We start from the raw sequence: 20,984 nt of genomic DNA, 5'->3' as shown, positions 1-20,984 counted from the left end.
AACATGTGGAACTCAAACACAGGGAGGTGCTGAAATGAAAAGTTACTGAATGACAAGATTTGGCTAATTAAGTTTTCAGTAAAATCACGTCTGACCTTAACTCTAATTACCCTATTTGTACCATAACCTCAACATCCCAATGAACAAATATCTACATTGGTTTCGAATGATGCAAGAAGAAAATGCTTTCCAGCAACACTCCTGAATGGACCTGTTTTAATTTCCAGATTGGACTTCTGTAGCCTGAACTTCACTGAAACTGCAATAATGAAGAATAATTACCTATAAAAAAACTTACTTGAAAAGCGAAGAGATTTCCCATTTTATGACACAGGACAGTTCTTAAACCATATGTTCACCCTCTTTTCTCCAGTGGTTGCCATGGTAAGACTTGCACACATGGTCTCAGAGACTGGCCTGTAGATTATCAACTCAGTGACATTACCACAATGCCATCATCTGGCCTGGATTTTAAGATGTACAGCACGGAAACAGACCCTTTGGTCCAACTCGTCCATGCCGACCAGATATCCTAATCTGATCTAATCCCATTTGCCAGCACTTGGTCCACATCCCTCTAAACCCTTCCTCTTCTATACCCATCCAGATGCCTTTTAAATGCTGTAATTGTACCAGCCTCCACCACATCCTCTGGCAGCTCATTCCATACATGCACCACCCTCTGAGAAAAAGTTGCCCCTTAGGTCCCTTTTAAATCTTTCCCCTCTCACCCTAAACCTATGCCGTCCAGCTCTGGACTCCCCCACCCCAGGGAAAATACTTTGTCCATTTACCCTATCCACGCCCCTCATGATTTTAAAAACCTCAATAACATCACCCCTCAGCCTCTGACCTTCCAGGGAAAAAGCCCCAGCCTCTTCAACTTCCCCCTATAGCTGAAATAAGCCAACCCTGGCTACATCCTTGTAAATCTTTTCTGAAGCAATGATAAGTAAATTTGAGTTGATGGGTTGTTCCAATTAAGTAGACTGCTGAGAACCCCAGGGATCACAATTGCAAATTGCAGATGGTCAGAGCAGGGTTAAGTATCAAGTGGTTGTTCTTTGCCCAGAGAATTGTGAACATCTGGAACAGAGTGTCAAGTCATGTCATGGATGCCAGTTTCCTGAATCCCTTCAAAGCACAGCTGGACTTGTTTCAGAAGAAATAGTCTCCTCCAAAGGAATGGGTACTGGTGAGGATGACCAGAGCTATTTCCTAGACTATTATGATTGCCCGGTGGTACTGGCATGGAACTTCCTGAAATTGTCCTTCTCTTCAACCCAAAACTGCAAATCACATTGTTAATCTGGTCTTCCACCTCCTAATAGGGGATCATGTGATCGCTGGCTGGGGTGGAGAGCATGTACATTGTATAAACAATGCTGGAAGAAGGAAGTCTTTCCCTGTCAGTATTATTCATACATTCATAAACTGGAGACACTCAAACTAACAGCAGTGAATAGAACTTTTAAGAGATTACTTAAAAATGATTACAGTGTAACTGAGTGGGGATAAAGTGTGAAGTGTTAAATTCCTCCAGACTTCAATCTCCAAGATGGATTGCTTAAAACAAAATTCAGTTGAAGACAATTCATAAGACAGAAGATCTCAATTACTTCAGCCATTACGGTTACCTGATCAGCCTCCAGCAGTTTTTCAATCTTCTCTGTGCTAGAGTTCAGTTCCTCTTTAACTTTAGAAAGCTCAGCCTGTAGCCCCTCACGTTCTGCACTTAGCTGGGTGACAAGTAGCTCCTTCTGCTGCAAGGTCACTTCCAACTCTTGGAGTCTCTTTTGCTCCTGTAACTGAAAGATTATTCCAGTCAGCCTGCGTATTTTTTAACCTTCACAATATTAGATTTTACCTTCATTAAATTATATTTTATTGATTATCTTTTGCTACAAGCCAGCATCAATATAGTGAAGAACCACTATCTTGGAACATTAATTTATTGAAGTTACGACAAAACACAATCAGGGTATACTATTATATTCTCAAATAAAGCCTGGATCACTCAGTTACAATTGGTCAATGAAGCAAGTAGCTGAGCCCTACAGACCAAGGTCACTGAACTGAGTTAGTGAGATGTTAACAGACAACTGGAGCGCTCTGGGTTCTAGGTGACAGGCAGTGAAAGTGAAGAAAAGAGCAGGGGTTTTGTTGTTGAAATGACATGCAACTGATGCATATTAAAGATAAGAATGAGATCAGCTAAAATCCACTACAGCAAAATGTCCTAAGGGTAGACTTACGAAAGGTGACGGCTTTCCCCGAGTCTTCATATTATCTACATCTTTCATACATAATCAACATCCACCCTAGCTTTTTGTGTTTTAGGAAATACCATGATGAGAATCTATAACATACTGACAGGCGTATGGCAAGGATGTACTCCATTCTCTAAGATCATCTTGGCCCACCATCTTGGTCATTGGGTAAATTAATTTTGACCTGAAATTAATACGTCACTAGCCCATCCACCCAAATACTATTCCAATATATGGTCTACCCATTAATGTATGAAAGAAAGTGTGCATTTTGGAAGATGCGCATCACTTTAACAACAACCTTGAACATTTTCTTGCTCATTCTCCATCCTCTACAAGCATAGAAATACACCAAAATGGCATAGATTTGGGATTTGAGAAGTCTCCATATGAAAGGCTAACATTAGTTATCTTGACTGAGCAGCCACACATTTGCCATGATGACTCTTCTATGATTCTTGCTATCATGCTATCAACTAAAACCTAGCCAAGAAAAAGCCATGAAATGATTTTGAACACTTTGTAGCCTTTTACCTTCGAGTCCACCCTGCAGTAGCAGAGTCATTCCTTACTTTACATCCTTGCACTACAAAGTGCAAACTGTTTCAAGTTTTTATGATGAAGGAGAAAATATACAAGATCTCAAACATGTATGTGAACATTTTATTGCTTTCAGAACAACCTATGAAATCTGCATTATTTTCAGACAATGAAAATTTATTACAAATTCTCCCTAGCCAAAAAGAGGAGAAAGAAATGGTGTGTGCTTTAACCTTCAGTTAAATATATTTTAAAATCATAAAAATCATTCACTGTAAAAGTTTAAATGCCAAATAAAAGATGTTTGTTGCATTATATTCAAGTGTACTAAATACATAATGACTTACCAACAGATCTTCCTTCAGCTGTATTTCTGGAGTAGTCCTATCATTGCCAACTACTTCCTTGTCTTTCTGAAATTGCTTCAGGTGGCCTTTTAATTCTTCATTCATTGCCTCCCACTTGGCCAGGTCACCCTGTAATCTCTCAAGTTCTTCTTGATGATTTGCATCCTTCTGTCTCAAGGTCCGAAGCACACAGTCACGTTCCAGAAGGTCAGAGTGTAAGGTTTGTAGTTCATTACAACTTGTTTGGACTTGAGTTGTCCTATCTGATAATTCTTGTTCAAGCTCTGCTATTCTTGTTGGTAAAGATCCCATTTCTTCCAATTCCACCTGCCTTTGCTTTTCAATCATTTGTAGCAACATGTCCTTTTCAGCCTGAGCATCTTCCAACTCTTGGACACGTGAGGAGAGAAGAGCTACATCAGCATCCCGTTGAGAGATGTGGGTCCTCAGCAAACTGTTGTCCTCCTGAAGGGTGCTGTACTGTAAACGCAAGGATCCCATTTCTTGCAACTGCTGCTGATTAACTTCTTGCAAGTTTTGAAGGTCAATTTGCAAAGCAACAATCTTTTCTTGCAACTGAGCCTCTTTTTTATCCAAGAGCTGAAGGGAGTCTTGCTTAGATACCATTAATACTGCTCCATTCTCTTTATAGTCTCCAGCAGCCTTATTGTCTACTTCAATACATGCCAGTTCCTGCTGCAGGTTGTCGTTAAGTCCCCGAGAAAGTGCAGAATTTTTTCTGGTGTCTTTTTCCAAACCCAACATTTCAAGGTCTTCCTGAGAATCACTGACTTCATGGCGATTTGGACCCAACAGAGAAAGTTCTTGCTGCAGTTTCTCTATAACCTCAATAAGATGCTCAATTTCTTCTTCTTTTGACTGACGTAACCTATCCTGGTCAACTGTAAGCTGTTCTACCTGTATTTTCAGCTCTTCAATTTCACAATCCTTCTCTTCAAAAGTCTAAAATAGAGAGATGAATAAAGACGACTTCAAATTCTGCTGAACAATACTAGTAAATGAACTAAAATGAAAACAAAGCACAGATAGAGAAACAGAGTTGATATTTCAAGTCTAACACAGATTCATACTGGACTTGAAACAGCTCTGTTGCTCTCTTTACACATGTTGCCAGAACTGATAAATCAAGATGGGAAGTTCCCAATTTTTTGTCACACTCAAATTGCTAGGATGAAAACTGCCCAGACAACAAATCTCTTAAGACTTAGTTACTTCAGATGCATCACAGGTTTCTTGCTCTGTTACCTTTCTCTTTTGCTTTGCACCAACATAATTTTTGTCATTTAAAGCTCTCCTGCCTGGCATTCAATCTTACAACTTCTCTTTTGATATTTCTTCCCAAAGAACCTTCTTTTGTTCTTAATTCTAAGCAGCTAAATCTCACACTTTTTACATCCCTGACAATAGGTCCCGCACTTGAAATATTAACTGCGTTTCTCCCCACAGACACTGGCTAGCTTGCCAATTTCCAATATTTTATCTGCTAATGTATAGAACTGTGGATGTTATCAATGTAACGAAGTAATCAAAACACTGATGAATAAGTGGGAAGATATTCATATAAAAATGTTTGGGAATAGCTTTGAATTCATAGAGTGAATTATCTAAAAGATACTGTCTAACATAAACTTAGCCTTCAGCTTCATACAATGCATTAACCAAAGAGTCCAACAAAGCTCTCAGAGTTCCACTAATATATCACCTTGTAGTGTGAAATGTTTTCCAAGTCCTGTTGTAATTTGAGGATTTGTTCCTTTAGTTCATCAATCTCCTGGTTCTTCTCCTGCAACAATGCCTGAGGCAGCTGCAATCCAGGCACTTTGCTGCTATCTGCATCCAGGCCGAAACGCATATGGAGATTAGCTACATCCTCCTGAAAAATTAGAATGGTTGGGGAAAATAAGTATATTTGATGTAAATTAGCACAGACTTGTGTCAGTATTACAAATAGTACTAGGAAACTATCATATTTAAGTGACAGACAGATGATTTAGCTACAATTCTTCTGGTCTAGTTATTCACTAATAAATGACTTATCTCAATCACCCCACAAACTGACTCCAGTAACTCACAAGAATCACATCACTGCCAATGAACTCACCTTCACTCGAATGTTCTCCTCATGGAGTTGGTTGATAGTCATTGCTGACTGCTTTGTCTGGATCTCCAACTGCATATTCAGCTGAAGCATCTCATCGTTTCTATTCATCAGATTCTCTCGAACTTGATCAAGCTGTTCCTCAAGGCTTTGGATCTTGAAAATAAATTCCACAACAAAATCAATTACAAACCAATTGAGCTATCAGACATTATTATACAATTCAAATTTTTTTACTCAACAAATTCCATGAAATGCATCCATTTTGTTTCACTGAAGCGTTTTGTACAATACCTGGCAACTGTCACAAATGGATGACAGAAAATCTTGAAAAGCATCACAAGAGGACCTAATGAGTGTACATCCGTGGCAGCCACATGCGATAGCCGATAAACACACAGAAGTGACAAACACAGCAAAAGCAACATAACTCAACATTATTGTCAGTGGAATTGCCTGAGGGAGGATTAGCAATTAAAGGACACAAATTCTAGGAAATTTTATTCTAACTGTGTTACTCCATTCTGTGATCCACAATTATCTAAAGGATTTTATGAGCAGTGCATTTTCTAATGGAGTTGCTTTCCACTAAATGCACCTCCACTCTAATCTTGTAGCCAAAATCTGTCATTCTTTGCATCATGTAGCAAATCTCCTCAGTACCTTCTCAAGCATCCTCAACTACCTAAGTAAGTTGTGGTGAATCATACTGGATACTCTAGCTGGGGCTTAAGCAGAGCTTTATAAAGATCCCATGTTTTGCAAATAATTTAGCAAATCATTGCTCCAATACCTTTGAGATTAATGCATATGATTTCACAGATCCTGTTGCTCCTGCATGCACTTTTGAGCTGTACCATTAGGTTTATGACTGTCTCTCTCTTACTCTTTGATCAAAATGTATCAACTCACACTGCGCAGTACTGAATCCTTCTTGCTATTCGTCTGCTCATTCTTCTACAGCATTCTGCCTGTGCCTTATTACAGTTGGTTAATATCATCCTCACCACCAGTTATACCTCCAAGTTTAGTGTGAAGACAAAAGTTTGAAATTTTACTCTGTATTCCAATATGCAAGTCATTTATACCTATCAATAAAGAAGTGGTTCAAACACAGATCCTTGGGAACTGAACTCCAGTCCAAAGAACAAACATATATCACAACTCTGACTTCTGTTCTTAAGCCAAACAGTTAATTCAAGCTGACAGAGCCCCTTGTTGATGCCATCCGTTGTTTCCATGTGTGCTGTGAAGCCAGTGATCTGGGAAGATTGCCAGATTGAAGGCACAGAATGTTACAATGGGTTCTAGATTTGATTTTACCTAGAAACAGAGCAGGTTCCTATTGGAGTGTTTGAAAGATTCATTTAGAGCAGTTTGTCAGTGAAGAGAAATCAAACTAGTTGACTTCATGTTGCTGAAATACCATTGTTTGCCCCAACTGCATTTAGCCAATTAATGGCAGTCCGGATACAGCAGGATCCTTCTCAGAGCAGCTAAAAAGCTGAAATTGTGCCAGCGATTAGATGCTGGAGTGCAGCATTGTGATGCAGTCTCAAGAGAAGATACTGAATTGCTGACAGGTAAGCAGTTGTTGGTAGCAGTTCAGTTGGGGTGCCTGTACTCAGGCAGTGGACAATGGAGTCTGACCAAACCAGTGGAATGCAGTCTGAAGTAAGTCAGCTTAGCTGGAAAAGAAAATCAACAAGATTGGGTCTTAAAGTGCAGGGAAATTCAGGGCCAGCACAAGCACAATCGCTGCTAAAAAGCTGAAATCATGGGGATCCAAGATGGCAGTGACCTAGGAGGATTGCGTTTGCTGGGCTCTGCGCCACAACATTGGCAGGACAGAGCTAGAACCTGCCCCAACCATGTTACTGTGAGCAAAAAAAAAGTAAAAGAGCTACAGAACCTGAAAATTTTACTTACCTTTGTCTTTGCAGTGGGGAAATGGTGAAAAAAAGGAGGAAGTTCGCCCAGGGCCGGGCTCAATCCACCGAGGCGGCGGGCTTGCTTACTCACCAGGCCTTGGTTGAGAAGCTTGCCAAATCTCACAAGGTCCTCAGGAAGAAGATTGAAGAAAAAAAAAACACAAGGAAAAGCTGGCCCAGGTCTCTGCTATACTGCAAGACCTGGTGAAATGGACTTATGAGCTTGGGCGCAGGCAGAGGCTGATTCATCCAAGAGTTGGACTGAAGCCCTGGAAACACAGGTCCATAGTTTGCTGGATCTGGTGGATGACCTTGAGAACAGGGCAGAAGAAAGAACCTTTGGAGTTGTTGGCATGCTGGAAGGGACGGAAGGTGAGCGGTCAGTGGAATTGTTTGAGAAGTTGTTCCCAGATTTCTTTAGTTTGGAGGCTGAAAAGGGAAGGATAAAGATTGAGAAAGTCCACCAGCTCGTGGCATGAAGGTCAGGAATGGACCAGCATCTACGCCCTGTCCTGGTATGGCTCCATCATTATAAAGACAAAGAGTCCTGGAAGCTTCCAGAGCTGACGGGAAGAATCCGAGAGCGTAGGTGTGCAAGGGTTCCAGGTCACGTCTTTCCAAGATTTTTCAGTAGCGGTGATTAGGAAAAGGAAGTCCTACGATGGTATTAAGAAGAGATTGAGCGCGCTTGGGATCCAGTACTCTCTAAGATATCCAGCGGTGCCTCAGATGAATTATAATTGATCTGTACATTTATTTTACTCACCAGAGAAAGCGAGGAACTTTGTGGACATACTGACTTAAGCCAGTCGATTGAAAAGGCACAGATAACAGAGTTGTTCAGGTTTGTCCTTCTTTAGAGAGGACTTGGTGGTAGTAAGTTGCATTAAATTATGCTCGGGATGGATACAGTACTTATCTTTAATTTCTAAGTTAAGTTATACCAAGGGATGGGTGACGTGTTTACTTTTGACTTACTTGTGTATATCATTAATCTTGATTTTTCCTACTGGGTTGCGGCGCGACCCTATATAGTAGGAGTTAAGAGGGTAGTAGGGATGGTTAGTAGGGTTTTGGGATGTGTAGATGTCCCCTTTGAATGGGGGTGGGGGGAGGGGGGTAAATTCCTCTAAGCAGTGCCTTCGGCACTATTTCGTTTTCCCATTTTTGGTGTAAGGAATTTTTACAAGTTTTGCAGCTTTGTTGGTTGTAGCCGTTAGAGTTTATGTAGTTTTTGTGTTTTATGGACTTTCTTGTACTGAAGATCAGTGTTTCGTAGTTTGAGTTCTCCCTCTTTGGAGTTGAAATGGTGCTATAGAAGGTTATGGCTAAGGATGCGTTTAAGTGGTGTACCTGGGTGGTGGCCATGCTTGTTAGGAAGAATCTCCCATTTACGTTGTTAGAGTGTATTAAAGATACACATGGGAGATTTGTAATCCTTAAAGCTTTGATAAATGGGGAAGAATACAGGATCTTAAAAGTCCCATCAACTTCTTGATAGACGCACTTTCTAAATTGGTTAACCTCACATCTCAGCATATTATCATGGGGGGATTTTAATTGTCTAATAGTCTCTACGATGGACAGATTGCCCAAAGGCCCCTCGATATCTTCTTCACGATCTAAGTAATTAAGGGATTTGTGTGTCGAACTAGGACTGGTAGATATTTGGAGGCACTTTCACCCTACTGACAAGGATTTTACGTTTTTCTCTAATCTGCACAAATGTCATACCAGGATTGATCTCATTTGGACACCCGCAGGGCATTTGGGCTCGGTGGTGTCATGTACAATAGGCAATATCCCTATTTCTGATCACGCTCCAGTGTATCTAATGGTCAAGAGTAAGGACACCATGATAGGTTCAAGGCACTATGACTGGACCCCTTCATTCTTAAGGATAGCAAGTTTTATTGAATTGTTCTCTATTGAATTCAGGGCTTTTTTGTTAGACATTTGAATTACTGACTTGGCTAGTAATCCATCCATTCTCTGGGAAAATGTTAAAGCCTATGCTAGGGGGTTCGTTATTTCCTAATCTGCCAGTAAGAAACAGCAGTAGAGTGAGCAGCAATACTTGCTTAACACCCATTTGAAGGCAGCTGAAAAGGCATACTTTGATAGGCCCTCGTTGGATGAACTGCAGAGGATCACAGCTATTCAGTCCACACAGACAGCTGAGAGGGAGCTTACATTTGCAAAACAAAGGCTGTTTGAGCATGAGGATAAGCCGGGCAAGTACTTAGCGTATCTTGCCAGGAAAAGGGAATGCTCCCAAGCCATTACCTCGATCAAGGAAGATGCTGAAAATTTAACCCATGATTCTAAAAGGATTAATGCGGCATTTCGTAAATTTTACTCCGAACTATACCAGTCTGATAATTGTGTGGAGGGGCGGGTTAGGATGGAATCTTTTTTTTTAAAAAAGTGTTTGGACCTACCGGGAGTGACCCCCGAGCAAGAGTTTCTCCTTAATGCCCGTTGTCGGTGCAAGAGGTGCAGGAGGCTGTGACACAGCTTCAGAATGGAAAGGCACCTGGCCCTGACGGACTTCCCACTGAGTTTTATAAGGAATTTATAAGTATACTGTCAGGACCGATGCTTAGTATGTTTAACGATTCACATAGTCGTGGCCTCCTCCCGCTATCTTTGAGAGGCGAACATCTCTTTTATCCTTAAAAAAGGGAAGACCCAGGAGGACTGTGCTTCCTATAGATCCATCCCATTCCTGAATGTTGATTTCAAAATCCTATGTAAGATTCTTGCACTAAGACGAGAAACTGTGCGGCCCTCCATTATTAAGGAGGATCTGATGGGTTTTATAAAGGTCGCAGATCGTCAAATAATGTCAGGAGGTTACTTAACATGATCCAAGTATGTCAACAATGATCAGTACAGGAATTAGTGATCTCTTTAGACATGGAGAAGGCATTTGACTGGTCCAGTAGCCTTTTTTCTACTTTAAAACGGTTTGGCTTGGACGAGGTCTTTATCAGATGGGTAAAGGTTTAGTAAAATGACCCTCTGGCCGCGGTCCTCACCAATGGTGTGTGATCAAGCAATTTCAATATTCTTGGGGGCAGTTGACAGGACTGTCCCTTATCATCACTGCTTTTCACATTGGTAATTGAACCGCTGGGTAGGGTTCCCAATATATCTGCTCCAGAAGTAGGGCAAAGTCACACAAGATTGCATTGTATGCAGATGATGTTTTTGTCTTTTTATCAAACCTAACAGTTTCAGTGTCTCATCTGATACAATTTGTTTGGTTACAAGATCAACTTTGCGAAATCAGAGGCCATGCCCATGGGTGGTCTCCTGAGAATTCCTGGTCCTGAGGATGAATCTCTATTTCCCTTTAGATAGTCACAGGAAGCCTTTCTCTACTCTGGTATATTCATTATTCCAGTCTTTGATCAGCTATTTAAAACCCAATTTTGATCATTTATTCGACAGAATCAAACAAGATCTTCAAAGATGGGAAGCGATTCCGATCTCTTGGTTAGATTGGATTGCTCTCACTAAAATAAACATTCTCCCCATCTGCTTTTTTCAATGCAAATGCTTCCTCTGCTTTTTGGAAGACTGAACATCTGGTTCAGTTCCTTTAGCTGGTATCGCAAGCGACCCTTTATTAAACTGACTAAACTGCAGCTATCCCGCTGCAGTTTTGATACTCCAAGACATCAAAAAATATCAATTAAGCTTGTTGCTATATTACATGAATGATTGGGCCTGGGGTGTCCCTCAGGTTGGACATCGAAGCATTTGAGGCAAGATATCCCCTTACTAACTTGCTGCTCTTGGACAAAATGAGGATAGTTAAGGAATATTGCCATAGCCCCACAGTTATTAATACTGTTAAAAAGTGGAAGGCAATACGTCAGTGTGAGGGCAATATTGCCAAAACATCATTTTTTACATCCATAGTTTGTATGCCGGGTTTTCAGCCAGGGGATGGACTCTGGGTTTAAACTATGGGCAGCTAGGGACACGTCTTGCGTGGGTCACTTATTCGAGGGGGTATATACTGATGTCTTTTGACCAGTTGGCTTGGAAATACGAGTTGTCCAATAGGGACATCTTCTGTTTTTTTCAAATTAGGAATTTCATTCAAAAAGAGACCACACTACTAACTGATTCTTATAGATGTGACACAGAGAAGAGGGTGCTGAGTGCTGAGAACACATTTTCTGACAGCAATGTCTATCACCTATTGGGACAGCGTCCTTCGAACGAGTCTGAATGGCTCTGTAAGGTATGGGAGTGTGAGCTGGACATTGAGACCTCTTCTGAAGTGAGAGAGGGTATCTGGGAAAATGCAAGGAGGATCTCTATTTGCAACAGGACCCATGCCTTGCAATTGAAAATTCTCCACAGGGTCCACTTGACTCCAGAATGCCTTTCAAAATTTAAATCAGGAGTATCTCCAATGTGTCCTAAATGCAAAGTGAGTATGGGCACACTCGTTCATTGTCTCTGGTCCTACAACAGGCTACAGGCATACTGGTGCGCTGTGGTATGTAAAATAGAGGTGAAATTGGGGGCAGAGGTGGAAATGGACCCAGTATCTCTTCTTCTTGGCTTTGTTAATCCACTTTCATTAGATATGCGCAAAAAAAAAAGGCTTTTCAGCATCCTCACTTTACCATTAGATTTCCTACAGTGTGGAAACAGGCCCTTCAGCCCAACCAGTCCACACCGACCCTCCAAAGAGTAACCCACCCAGACCTATTTCCCTCTGACTAATGCACCTAACACTATGGGCAATTTAGCATGGCCAATTCACCGAACCTGCACATTTTTGGACTGTGGGAGGAAACCGGAGCGCCTGGAGAAAACCCACACAGACACGGGGAGAATGTGCAAACTCCATACAGACAGTTGCCCGAGGCTGGAATCGAACCTGAGACCCTGGCGCTGTGAGGCAGCAGTGCTAACCACTGAGCCACCGTATGCATACCAGCCTCTCTAAGAAACGTTGCCCCTTAGGTGTCCTTTAATTCTTTCCTCTCTAACCTTAAACTGATGCCCTCTAGTCCTTGATTCCCCAACCCTGGGGAAAAGAAAGAATGCATTCATTCTATCCAGCCTCTCATATGCTTCTGTGAGATCCCCCCTCAGCCTCCTACGCGGTAAAGAAAAAAGTCGTAGCTTGTCCAATCTCTCCCTATAACTCAGACCATTCAGTCCTGGCAACATCCATGTAAATTTCTTCTGCACTCTTTCCAGTTTAGTAACATCCTTCCTATAGCAAGGTGACCAAAACTGAACACAATACTACAGGTGCCGCCTCACCAAAGTCCTACATAAATGCAACATAACTTCCCAACTTCTATACTCAATGTGCTAACTGATGTATGCCCTGTATACCTGTGACTCCACTTTCAGAGAACTGTGAGCCAGCATCTGAGGAGCAGGAGAATTCAATCCTGATGAAGAGCTAATGCTTGAAACGTCGACTCTCCTGCTCCGCAGATGCTGCCCAGCCAGCTGTGCTTTTCAGCACCACACTTTTCAATCCAGTGGTTCAGATTTCTTTCTTGTTCACTGAACTTAACTCTGTTATCAATAGCATTTTGTCATTTTTGTTTACTTGCAATATGCAGGACACAGAGCAACTATCTGACCTGAAGCCTTTAGATCAGCTAACCCTTTTGTGATCATCCGAAAACATTGCTGTGTATTTACTCACTGCTCTACGGTTGTGTAGTTGATCACACCTTAACCAACAGGATGAAGACTTGCTTACTGAGCACTACAGAAGATTTGTCGTAGGAGTAAATTACTGCAAATGCTGGAATCTGTACTGAAAACAAAAAATGCTGGAAATCACAGGTCAGGCAACATCCATTGAGGGAGAGTAAGCTAACATTTCGAGTCTTGATCATTTGTTGGGGTGTTCAGTTCAAAACCCAGCTTCTTCATCCAACCTGATACGTTAATCTAGTCAAATACCCCTTGCCCATGTCAGATTAACAATTACCAGGGAAACAATGTAAAATTACCTACAAGTAACCTCCAATAAACTGAATGTTTCCTGGTTAGATTAAATGTCTCGGTAATGTGGCATCTTTAAAAACAGAAATGTTAAAACACAAATCATAAATAGTCTTACTTAGGGCCTAATGAAATTGTTTCTCAATCCCACCTCATCTTCCTTTGTCTGGAGAGCTTGCCGCTCATTCAGTAATTGCTCCTTTAGAGTTTGGTCAGAAAGTCCTTCAATAGGGACTCTATGTCTAGCTTCATCCAGTTTTGATTGTAGAGCAGAGATCTGCATTAGGTTACTGTACTGCTGCTGCTGCAGGGATTCTTTATCCTAGCACAGAAAAAAAGGAATATATCATATCTGGTAGCACTCAAATTAAAAACCAAAATCTAATTTAAGCCCTTTTGGCCGTTATCCTATGTAATTGTATCGAATTTGATGTCCATCAATGAGTGAAGCATACTTAAAACACATTCCTGCACATATAATAGCACTGTTTCTGCTCACTTCCAACTCTAGTAAATTTTAGGGGGGAGGCAGTGGCCTAGCAGAATTGTCACAGAATTGTTAATTCAGAGACCCAGGTAATGTTCGGTGACACCGGTTTGAATCCCACTATGGCAGATGGTGAAATTTGGATTCAATAAAAATCTGGAATTAATGAATCTGTTTATGACCATAAAAACACATCTGGTTCACTGATGTTGTTAAGGAAGCAACTGCCATCTTCACTTGGTCTGGCTACATGTGACTCCAGACCCACAGCAATGTGGTTGACTCTTAACAACCATCAGGGCAATTAAGGATGAGCAAAGAAATGGTAGTCTAGCCAGCAATGTCTTTACAAGAAGAATTATTGGGCTGCAACAGGTTAAGAAGCGGGACACATGGATGCTATCATTGTCAAAATTCAGGACCTTGTCCGTTATTTGTGAAACTGACACTTTTTAAAAAAAAGCACAACATGCAATCCAAAAAGATCAAGACTGGCTGCATATGAAGTACAAACTGCCTCTGTTATTTCATTTAGAAAAGTTCACTCAACTGAACTAACTTGATACTTTTGAAAGAACAGGTTTTTGAATAGTACAATACTGCCGGGATTAATTCATTTCTCAACCATTTACATTAACTGTGTTGCTGGAACAGCGCAGGTCAGGCAGCATCCAGTGAACAGGAGAATCGACGTTTTGGGCATAAGCCCTTCCTCAGGGGGGGATTCTCCTGTTCCCTGGATGCTGCCTGACCTGCTGCGCTGTTCCAGCAACACATTTCAGCTCTGATCTCCAGCATCTGCAGACCTCACTTTCTCCCCATTTACATTAACTGCGAGATTATATTAAACTCTGCAGCAGTTAGCTGACTGCCATCGTTCTCAACAAAGTAGTAGCAATGTTAAGTTTATCAGTATTGTAGCAATTTGTTATCGACACTGTTGAGAAATGGTTCCATCTCTTTCTACAATCTGAACAAAGGACTCAGCAAACTGTCCGTAACCTCTTTAGAAAGGATGGTGCAATATAGCTCACTTAGGATCATTAAGTACAGGAAGAGGTTCCCTGTGCTGGCTCTTTGATAGAGGTATCTTTGATAAGACTCTTTGATAGAGGTATCAATTAGTCCTACCCCATGCTCTTTGCCCATAACCCTGTAAATTTTTCTATTAAATATGCAGTTGCTTTTCATTTTACTTTAATCGCTGCAAGCTTCTGGGCCATTATAATGCTCTCCCCAGATAAGTTTTCAGAAAGTGCCAGGTAATCATTTCAATGAGGGTTTAGAAGTATTAATTTTTGACGATTGATTTAAAGGTGATATTTACTACAGAAATACACACACTCAGCTTGATTGTTATGAAATAAAGTTTCATAAAGGTATGGTTACTGATCCTCCCTTACCTGTGTTAATTCTTCCTCTATCCGCCTCATCTTCTGCATTTCTTGCTCAAGCTGATGAATCCGCTTTTCTGCATCAGCATGGGATAACACAACTTGCTCAAGCTCTTTGATCTGTGCTTCCAGTTTTGCTATTTCTTCACTTTGTTCTTGCACATCTCGCTCCAGGTGTTCCTTTCTAAGCAGCAACTCATTATAATCATCAGTCTTTGACTGGATCTGTGCCTCCATAGTTTCCACCTGAAGAGAATGTGCACAAATACACTATAAATTGAGCCCAGGTTTGCAATATGTTTGACGGGGGAAACCAAGTCAATGCTAAAGCGGCAACATGCTGCCATTACATTAGAAAAGCACATTATATGAAGTTAAAAATCACAACATCAGGTTATAGTCCAACAGGTTTATATGGAAGCACTAGCTTTCGAAGCGCTGCTTCCTCCTCACTGGAGAAAGAAGCAGTGCTTTGAAAGCAAGTGCTTCCACATAAACCTGTTGGACTATAATCTGGTGTTGTGAGATTTTTAACTTTATTCATCTCAGTCCAACACCAGCACCTCCAAGTTATGGCCACATTATATGAAAACCATTTTCACTATAAGAGAAAGTTGATAATTAGCTACTTACCAATTCTGCAGAAACCTAGACAGTTTAAAAACAGTAATGATCTTATTCAGCGATAAATTTGTTTTTTAAGGTTAGAAAAGGGCTTTACTTACATTTTCTTACCATTATGAATTAAAATTATATTCCATACTAATTATTTCAACCATTCCCAGTTTGTAATAAAATAGAGATGCAATAACTTTCCTTGTCTTCCCTTCAGACTTTTCTTGGTAAATGGTACAAAGAGTATTTAAAAAGCAAACCAAAAAGGACATTCTTCTAAATTTATTTTATCATAGTAACATGTCAAAGATTATCTTCAATTCTCCATGAAGTCATTAAAATAATTTTTAAAACTTACATTGAAAACTTAATTCAGGAGATGTGGGTTTTGCTGGAGAGACCAGCATTTATTACTCATCCTTTGATGCCTTCGAGAAGATAGTGGCCACCTTGAACTTGTACAAGGTCAGATATACAGATTCATGGGGGAGGAATTCTTCGTAGATGATCTCGGCAGAATATGTTCAAAGGTTTAACTTTGAATACCCTTTTATCTGTCCACAAGAATGACCTCAGCCTTCCAGTTGTTTCCTATTTAAGTACATCATCTTACTTTCACACACTCAGTTCCATCCTAGGCCTGCTGCAGTATTCCAGTGAAGCCCAACTTGACATGGAGGAGGAGCATCTCATTTTTCACTTCGGCACTTTACTGCCTTCAGGACTCAAATGATTGATATTTGACAACTACTGACAATGAATTCTGTTCTCCAGTTCGATTAATCCCTTCCCTCCATGTGTTGCTTGCAGGTGTTTGCTCTCAGCAGCACTGACGTTGCTTGTGCTATTAACAATGACCATTAACATCTAATCTTCCATCTGTATCACTCCTCTATTACCATTAGCATTCACTTTGCCTTGCTCTGTGCATGCTATCTGTTCCGCTTTTCTTTCCCCTTTTTAAACAGTATTAAAAAATTGCTTTGCCAGGTTCTGAAGAATCAAAGTGGACTGTTTTTATTTCAATGTTTAAAAGTCCTCCCCTCCACAATGGGGGAAAACTGGAACTTGACAATCTCACCTGTGCTTCACAAAATTGATAAAGCAATTAATAGAAAAACTACTGCAGTTGAAAGCTTTACAAGTGCTTAGTTCCAGTAAATTACTCAAAACTGTGATCATTGTTCTTATCAAACAGCTGCTGGCGGTTTCAAGGAGGTGAAGGTGCTAACAGTGAAGCATATAACTCAATTATTATTCTTGGATGAAGATGTTTGCCCAGTTCTCAGAATCAACTTACGCAAATGGTTGTTTAGTTTAATTTTATTCTCTTTACAAAGTAGCAATCTGGTTATTTCATTTAGCATTTCCCCAATGAAAATACGCAACATCATGCTGGTGTGCTGAAGAGAAGGTGAATTATAATCTCTGTTGCAAGATAAAATTAATCAGGTTTCAGAATGTGCAATTCTCAAGTTTGTACTAGGTTATATTCCCATCAATAAATTTTGTGTAATGAGGAAGGCCATTTAGTTCATTATGCCTGGATGGATTATAGTCAGGGTGTTGGTTGAAAGAAATATTTTTTTAGTTTCATTCCACTTGCTCCCAGTATTTTCTAAAATATTCAAGTGGAGGGACAATTGTGCTGTGGTAAAGTCAGTAGACTAGTAATCCAGAGATCCACGTTAAAGCTCTGGGATCACGGATACAAATCCTACTACAGAGCCAGTGGAATGTGAATTAAATTTACAAATCTGGAGAGCTATAGCTAGTCTCAATAATGGTGACCATGATAACTGTAAGGTATAGGGTTAAAATTCTGCAGAATAAGGGAACAGGTGTTGCTTCTGCAAAAGCTTACATTATAAAATTAGGCTGCGCATGTCAATAATAAACAGTGAGAAGCGAAAACAGGTAGTATTATCTATGACTAATAAGGCATAGCAACCGTATAGCGGGATGTACCAGTAACAGGAGAATAGTGTGCCAGTCGCAGGAGGGATGTGGCCAACGGATGGAATTTAGTTTGGCAGGATGATCGCACAAAGACAGCAAACTATGCCAGGATCGTCACATATAAGGAATGAGATAAATAAGAGTAAGGGGCCACAAGCTTAGAGTAATGGGGGAAGTAAACAGAGGCAGAGACAAACTAGAGCTTGTGATTGGTTACTTTTGCTGTAGCACGTAGCCTATGGGGTGAAAGGGGAGGACCGAGAGACGCAGCTAAACAGCATAAATCAGAATGTAACCCTCAGATTAGGATGCTTACTTGTTAGGCACCCGTTCTTGCAAGTTTGTATCAATGAAATTCGCTGCTTCAGAATTTGACTCGGATTGAAATTTATTAACATGTGTGAGTTTTGTTTCTCACAGTTTAGGGGCTCGTCCGGGATGTCCATCATCACCAGCAGGGTGGACACCGTCGATGACTGGGAAGACGCGTCCCGTTCCTTTTAGAACAGTCCCGTGTTCTTCAGCAGTGGGTTCCCCCTTCTGGTTGACTGATTGAGATCTGATGAGAGTCTATCTGAACCAGGCGAAAGTAAGTAGGCACAGGGAGCCAGGCAACTCCGTGCATGGACCAAGGTAGGAAAAGAGATTTTTAAGTACTGCCTTGGTGGCTGGGATTGAGTTCTAGGAGTTAATAAGTGTCTAACGAAGGAACTCAATATGGGCTGTGCTGAGGGTAAAGTATAAGCCTCCGGAAAAAAAAAATGGAAATGGAGGCGGGGTCCCTGAAAACCTCCCTCCAGAAAGTCCGTTGGGCAGGATGTTGTGGAATTGGAAAAATAATACTTGTACAAGGTGAAAAGATAGTAAAAAGATGATTAAGTATTATTGTTTTGTATGGACTAAGGAATCCATTCTTCGTCCCGCTGTCTTCTGGCCAAAGTACGGGTTGGACTGTGTTTGTAAATATTTGAATTTATATGTCAACAGAAAACAGCCTTTCAGTCAGGAGGGATCAGATTATGCTTCGTGTTGGAAAGGCTAGTAGCTGAAGGGCTACTGAGGGTACACTTTGTTACTAAATCATGGCCAGACATCCAAAAAAAAATTCAGAAAATAGATGGGTGGAGTGAGAAATCACTTGAGGAGTTATTAAAAGAGCCACAGAAAGTGTTTGTAAAGAGAGAGGATGAGAAGCAAAAACAGAAGGCAAAAATGATGGTAGCCACGGTTGACAAAGTAGTCAAGAAAAGAATCGAATCAGTGACTAGCAACCGCAGTACGTAGAACATAGAGGAAGGGGTAGAGGACGAGGAGGACCTTTTGTAGGGTCCAGTCAACAGGGACAAGGACAGAGGTGGAGACCCCAACAAGCAGGGTGTTACATCCAGAAAAAAAAAAATCAAAAGATAGAGGGGTGGAGTGAGAAGCCTCTAGAGTTGTTATTGCGGGAAGCTCAAAGTGTCTGTGAGATACAGGGTGTGCATGCGTGCGCGTGTGTGTGTGTGTGTGAGAGTGAGAGAGATAGAGCTGTACAGCTAATAGAAAGTTTAACCCTTTGTGATTCGGTTTGAATGCACATTTGTTTGTTGGTGATTGAATGTTTGTGCTTTGTTCCCTGGAGCTTGAGATCCGGGACTGTTTTAAATCTGATTTCTATTATGGAAATTTAACATGATTTCTTTTAAGGTTAAGGATTTTACAGTGAGTATGAAATAAAATGTGAACTCCTGTTCTTTTTACAGGTCATGACTGCCTTACTATCAGTTTCTAACTAAACTATTTTATCCTTACAGTAAAGCGATTTCAAATCAGCTTAATACGGAGGAAAACAACATGATAACCTTGTTTTGTGTTTCAGACTCATGTGTTTTCAATTAATTTTAAGCCGTAGCTTTATTCAGAAAGTTCCCTCCCTCAACGACAGTTGAAGTTTCAGTTCAACATAATAAATCAATCCTATGATTAATATCTGTGACCTTGGATTCGGCCATTATTCATGCATTAGAAGTTTTTTTTAAAACTTGAATGGACAAATCCTTTTAAGACAGCTCTGGTTATTTCACGACCTATAGCATTGTAATTGAGCAATGACTGGTCAGGATGACTTAATAAAACTAATTTTGGATTTAAATTAAGGGACTAAAACCGGGTAATAATAGTGGATTTTAAAGTTGGGAATGGTATGCATTTTACATTTTAAATACTGAACAAATTAATTTATAATATATAAATATATATTTACAAGTAAGATTCCAAAATGGATAGTTAGGAACAGGCTTTAAAGTTAGACAAACATAAATTGATAAATTGGTATTTGAAGCTATAGGGAGCAAGAAATATTGCAATATTTCTTTAAAAAAAAATCAAGGTCTAAACAAAACATTGAGTGAAGAAGAATGGCCATTAGGTGGCCCTAAAGCTGTTCAATTGGTCAAATCGGCTCAGCAATTGATCTGGCAACGTAACATGGGAGCAGGAACGAAAGAGTTAACTGGACTATGGCGACAGTTTTGTGATGAGAGGCATGAAGAATGGTGGCAGTATCTTGCCATTATGCTCATGGCAAGATACTGCCACCAAACTGGGAATTGAATTAACTGCAAATGGTGCTTTGGAATCTGTTAAGGTTTTTAAAAATGAATGTGCGCGAGCAAAACAATTACAGAAACAGGATGAGAAGTCACAAGTGACTGGTAAACAAACAGAACTGCGCAATTACAGTTTTTAAAATGTTGCATTTCCACCCTGAATTACAAATAATGATTATTTTATTTATATAATACATAACTAATAATTAATATTTATAATAAATCAATTGTATTAGCCTGACTCAATATTAATTGGCAGAATTGCTTCACACTCTGTGACCTGTCATATTGATTCATAGCTAATTTAAAAGATGACAGCATTAATTCATTGTTAATTAAAGAATGAAAAGCTACATTACTGGCCAGAGCGTGTGCAGGCAGTGGCAGCAACAGCCTTATTGGTAGAAGAAAGTTGGAAACTTACTTTTGGGGAACCTTAATAGTCAGCACCCACATCAGGTACGGACCATATTAAATCAGAAAGCAGGGTGGTGGCTTACGGATTCTAGAATTCTAAAATATGAAGCAATTCTAATAGAGAGGGATGACCTTACATTGATCACAGACAGTTGTCTGAATCCAGCTACCTTTCTCTGGAAAGGGGAGGATGAAGCTCCCTCAGACCCAGAACATGACTGCCTTGACATTATAGAATATCAGACGAAAGTAAGAATGGACCTTAGAGATATCCCTCTACATGCAGGGGCCAGGCTGCTTATTGATGGGTCCTCCAG

At 40.4% G+C, this 20,984-nt stretch overlaps 1 protein-coding gene across 6 annotated transcripts in view; it reads right to left on the bottom strand.

Moving 5' to 3' along the window:
- Positions 1-20,984, bottom strand: part of pcnt (pericentrin) — a 312,968-nt gene that overhangs the window by 96,632 nt on the left and 195,352 nt on the right. For all 6 annotated transcript variants that reach the window (XM_043693410.1, XM_043693412.1, XM_043693413.1 and 3 more), the window contains 6 exons: positions 15,098-15,334; positions 13,359-13,529; positions 5,280-5,432; positions 4,881-5,051; positions 3,158-4,120; positions 1,638-1,808 (listed from right to left, as the gene is read on the bottom strand). In XM_043693410.1, coding sequence (XP_043549345.1) covers positions 1,638-1,808; positions 3,158-4,120; positions 4,881-5,051; positions 5,280-5,432; positions 13,359-13,529; positions 15,098-15,334 — 1,866 coding nt within the window. The remainder of the gene's footprint in view (positions 1-1,637; positions 1,809-3,157; positions 4,121-4,880; positions 5,052-5,279; positions 5,433-13,358; positions 13,530-15,097; positions 15,335-20,984) is intronic.

This window comes from Chiloscyllium plagiosum, chromosome 7 (genome assembly GCF_004010195.1).
Source record: "Chiloscyllium plagiosum isolate BGI_BamShark_2017 chromosome 7, ASM401019v2, whole genome shotgun sequence".
NCBI lineage: Eukaryota > Metazoa > Chordata > Chondrichthyes > Orectolobiformes > Hemiscylliidae > Chiloscyllium > Chiloscyllium plagiosum.
The sequence above is the reverse complement of the archived record's forward strand: the minus strand, read 5'-3'. Positions and strand labels throughout refer to the sequence as shown.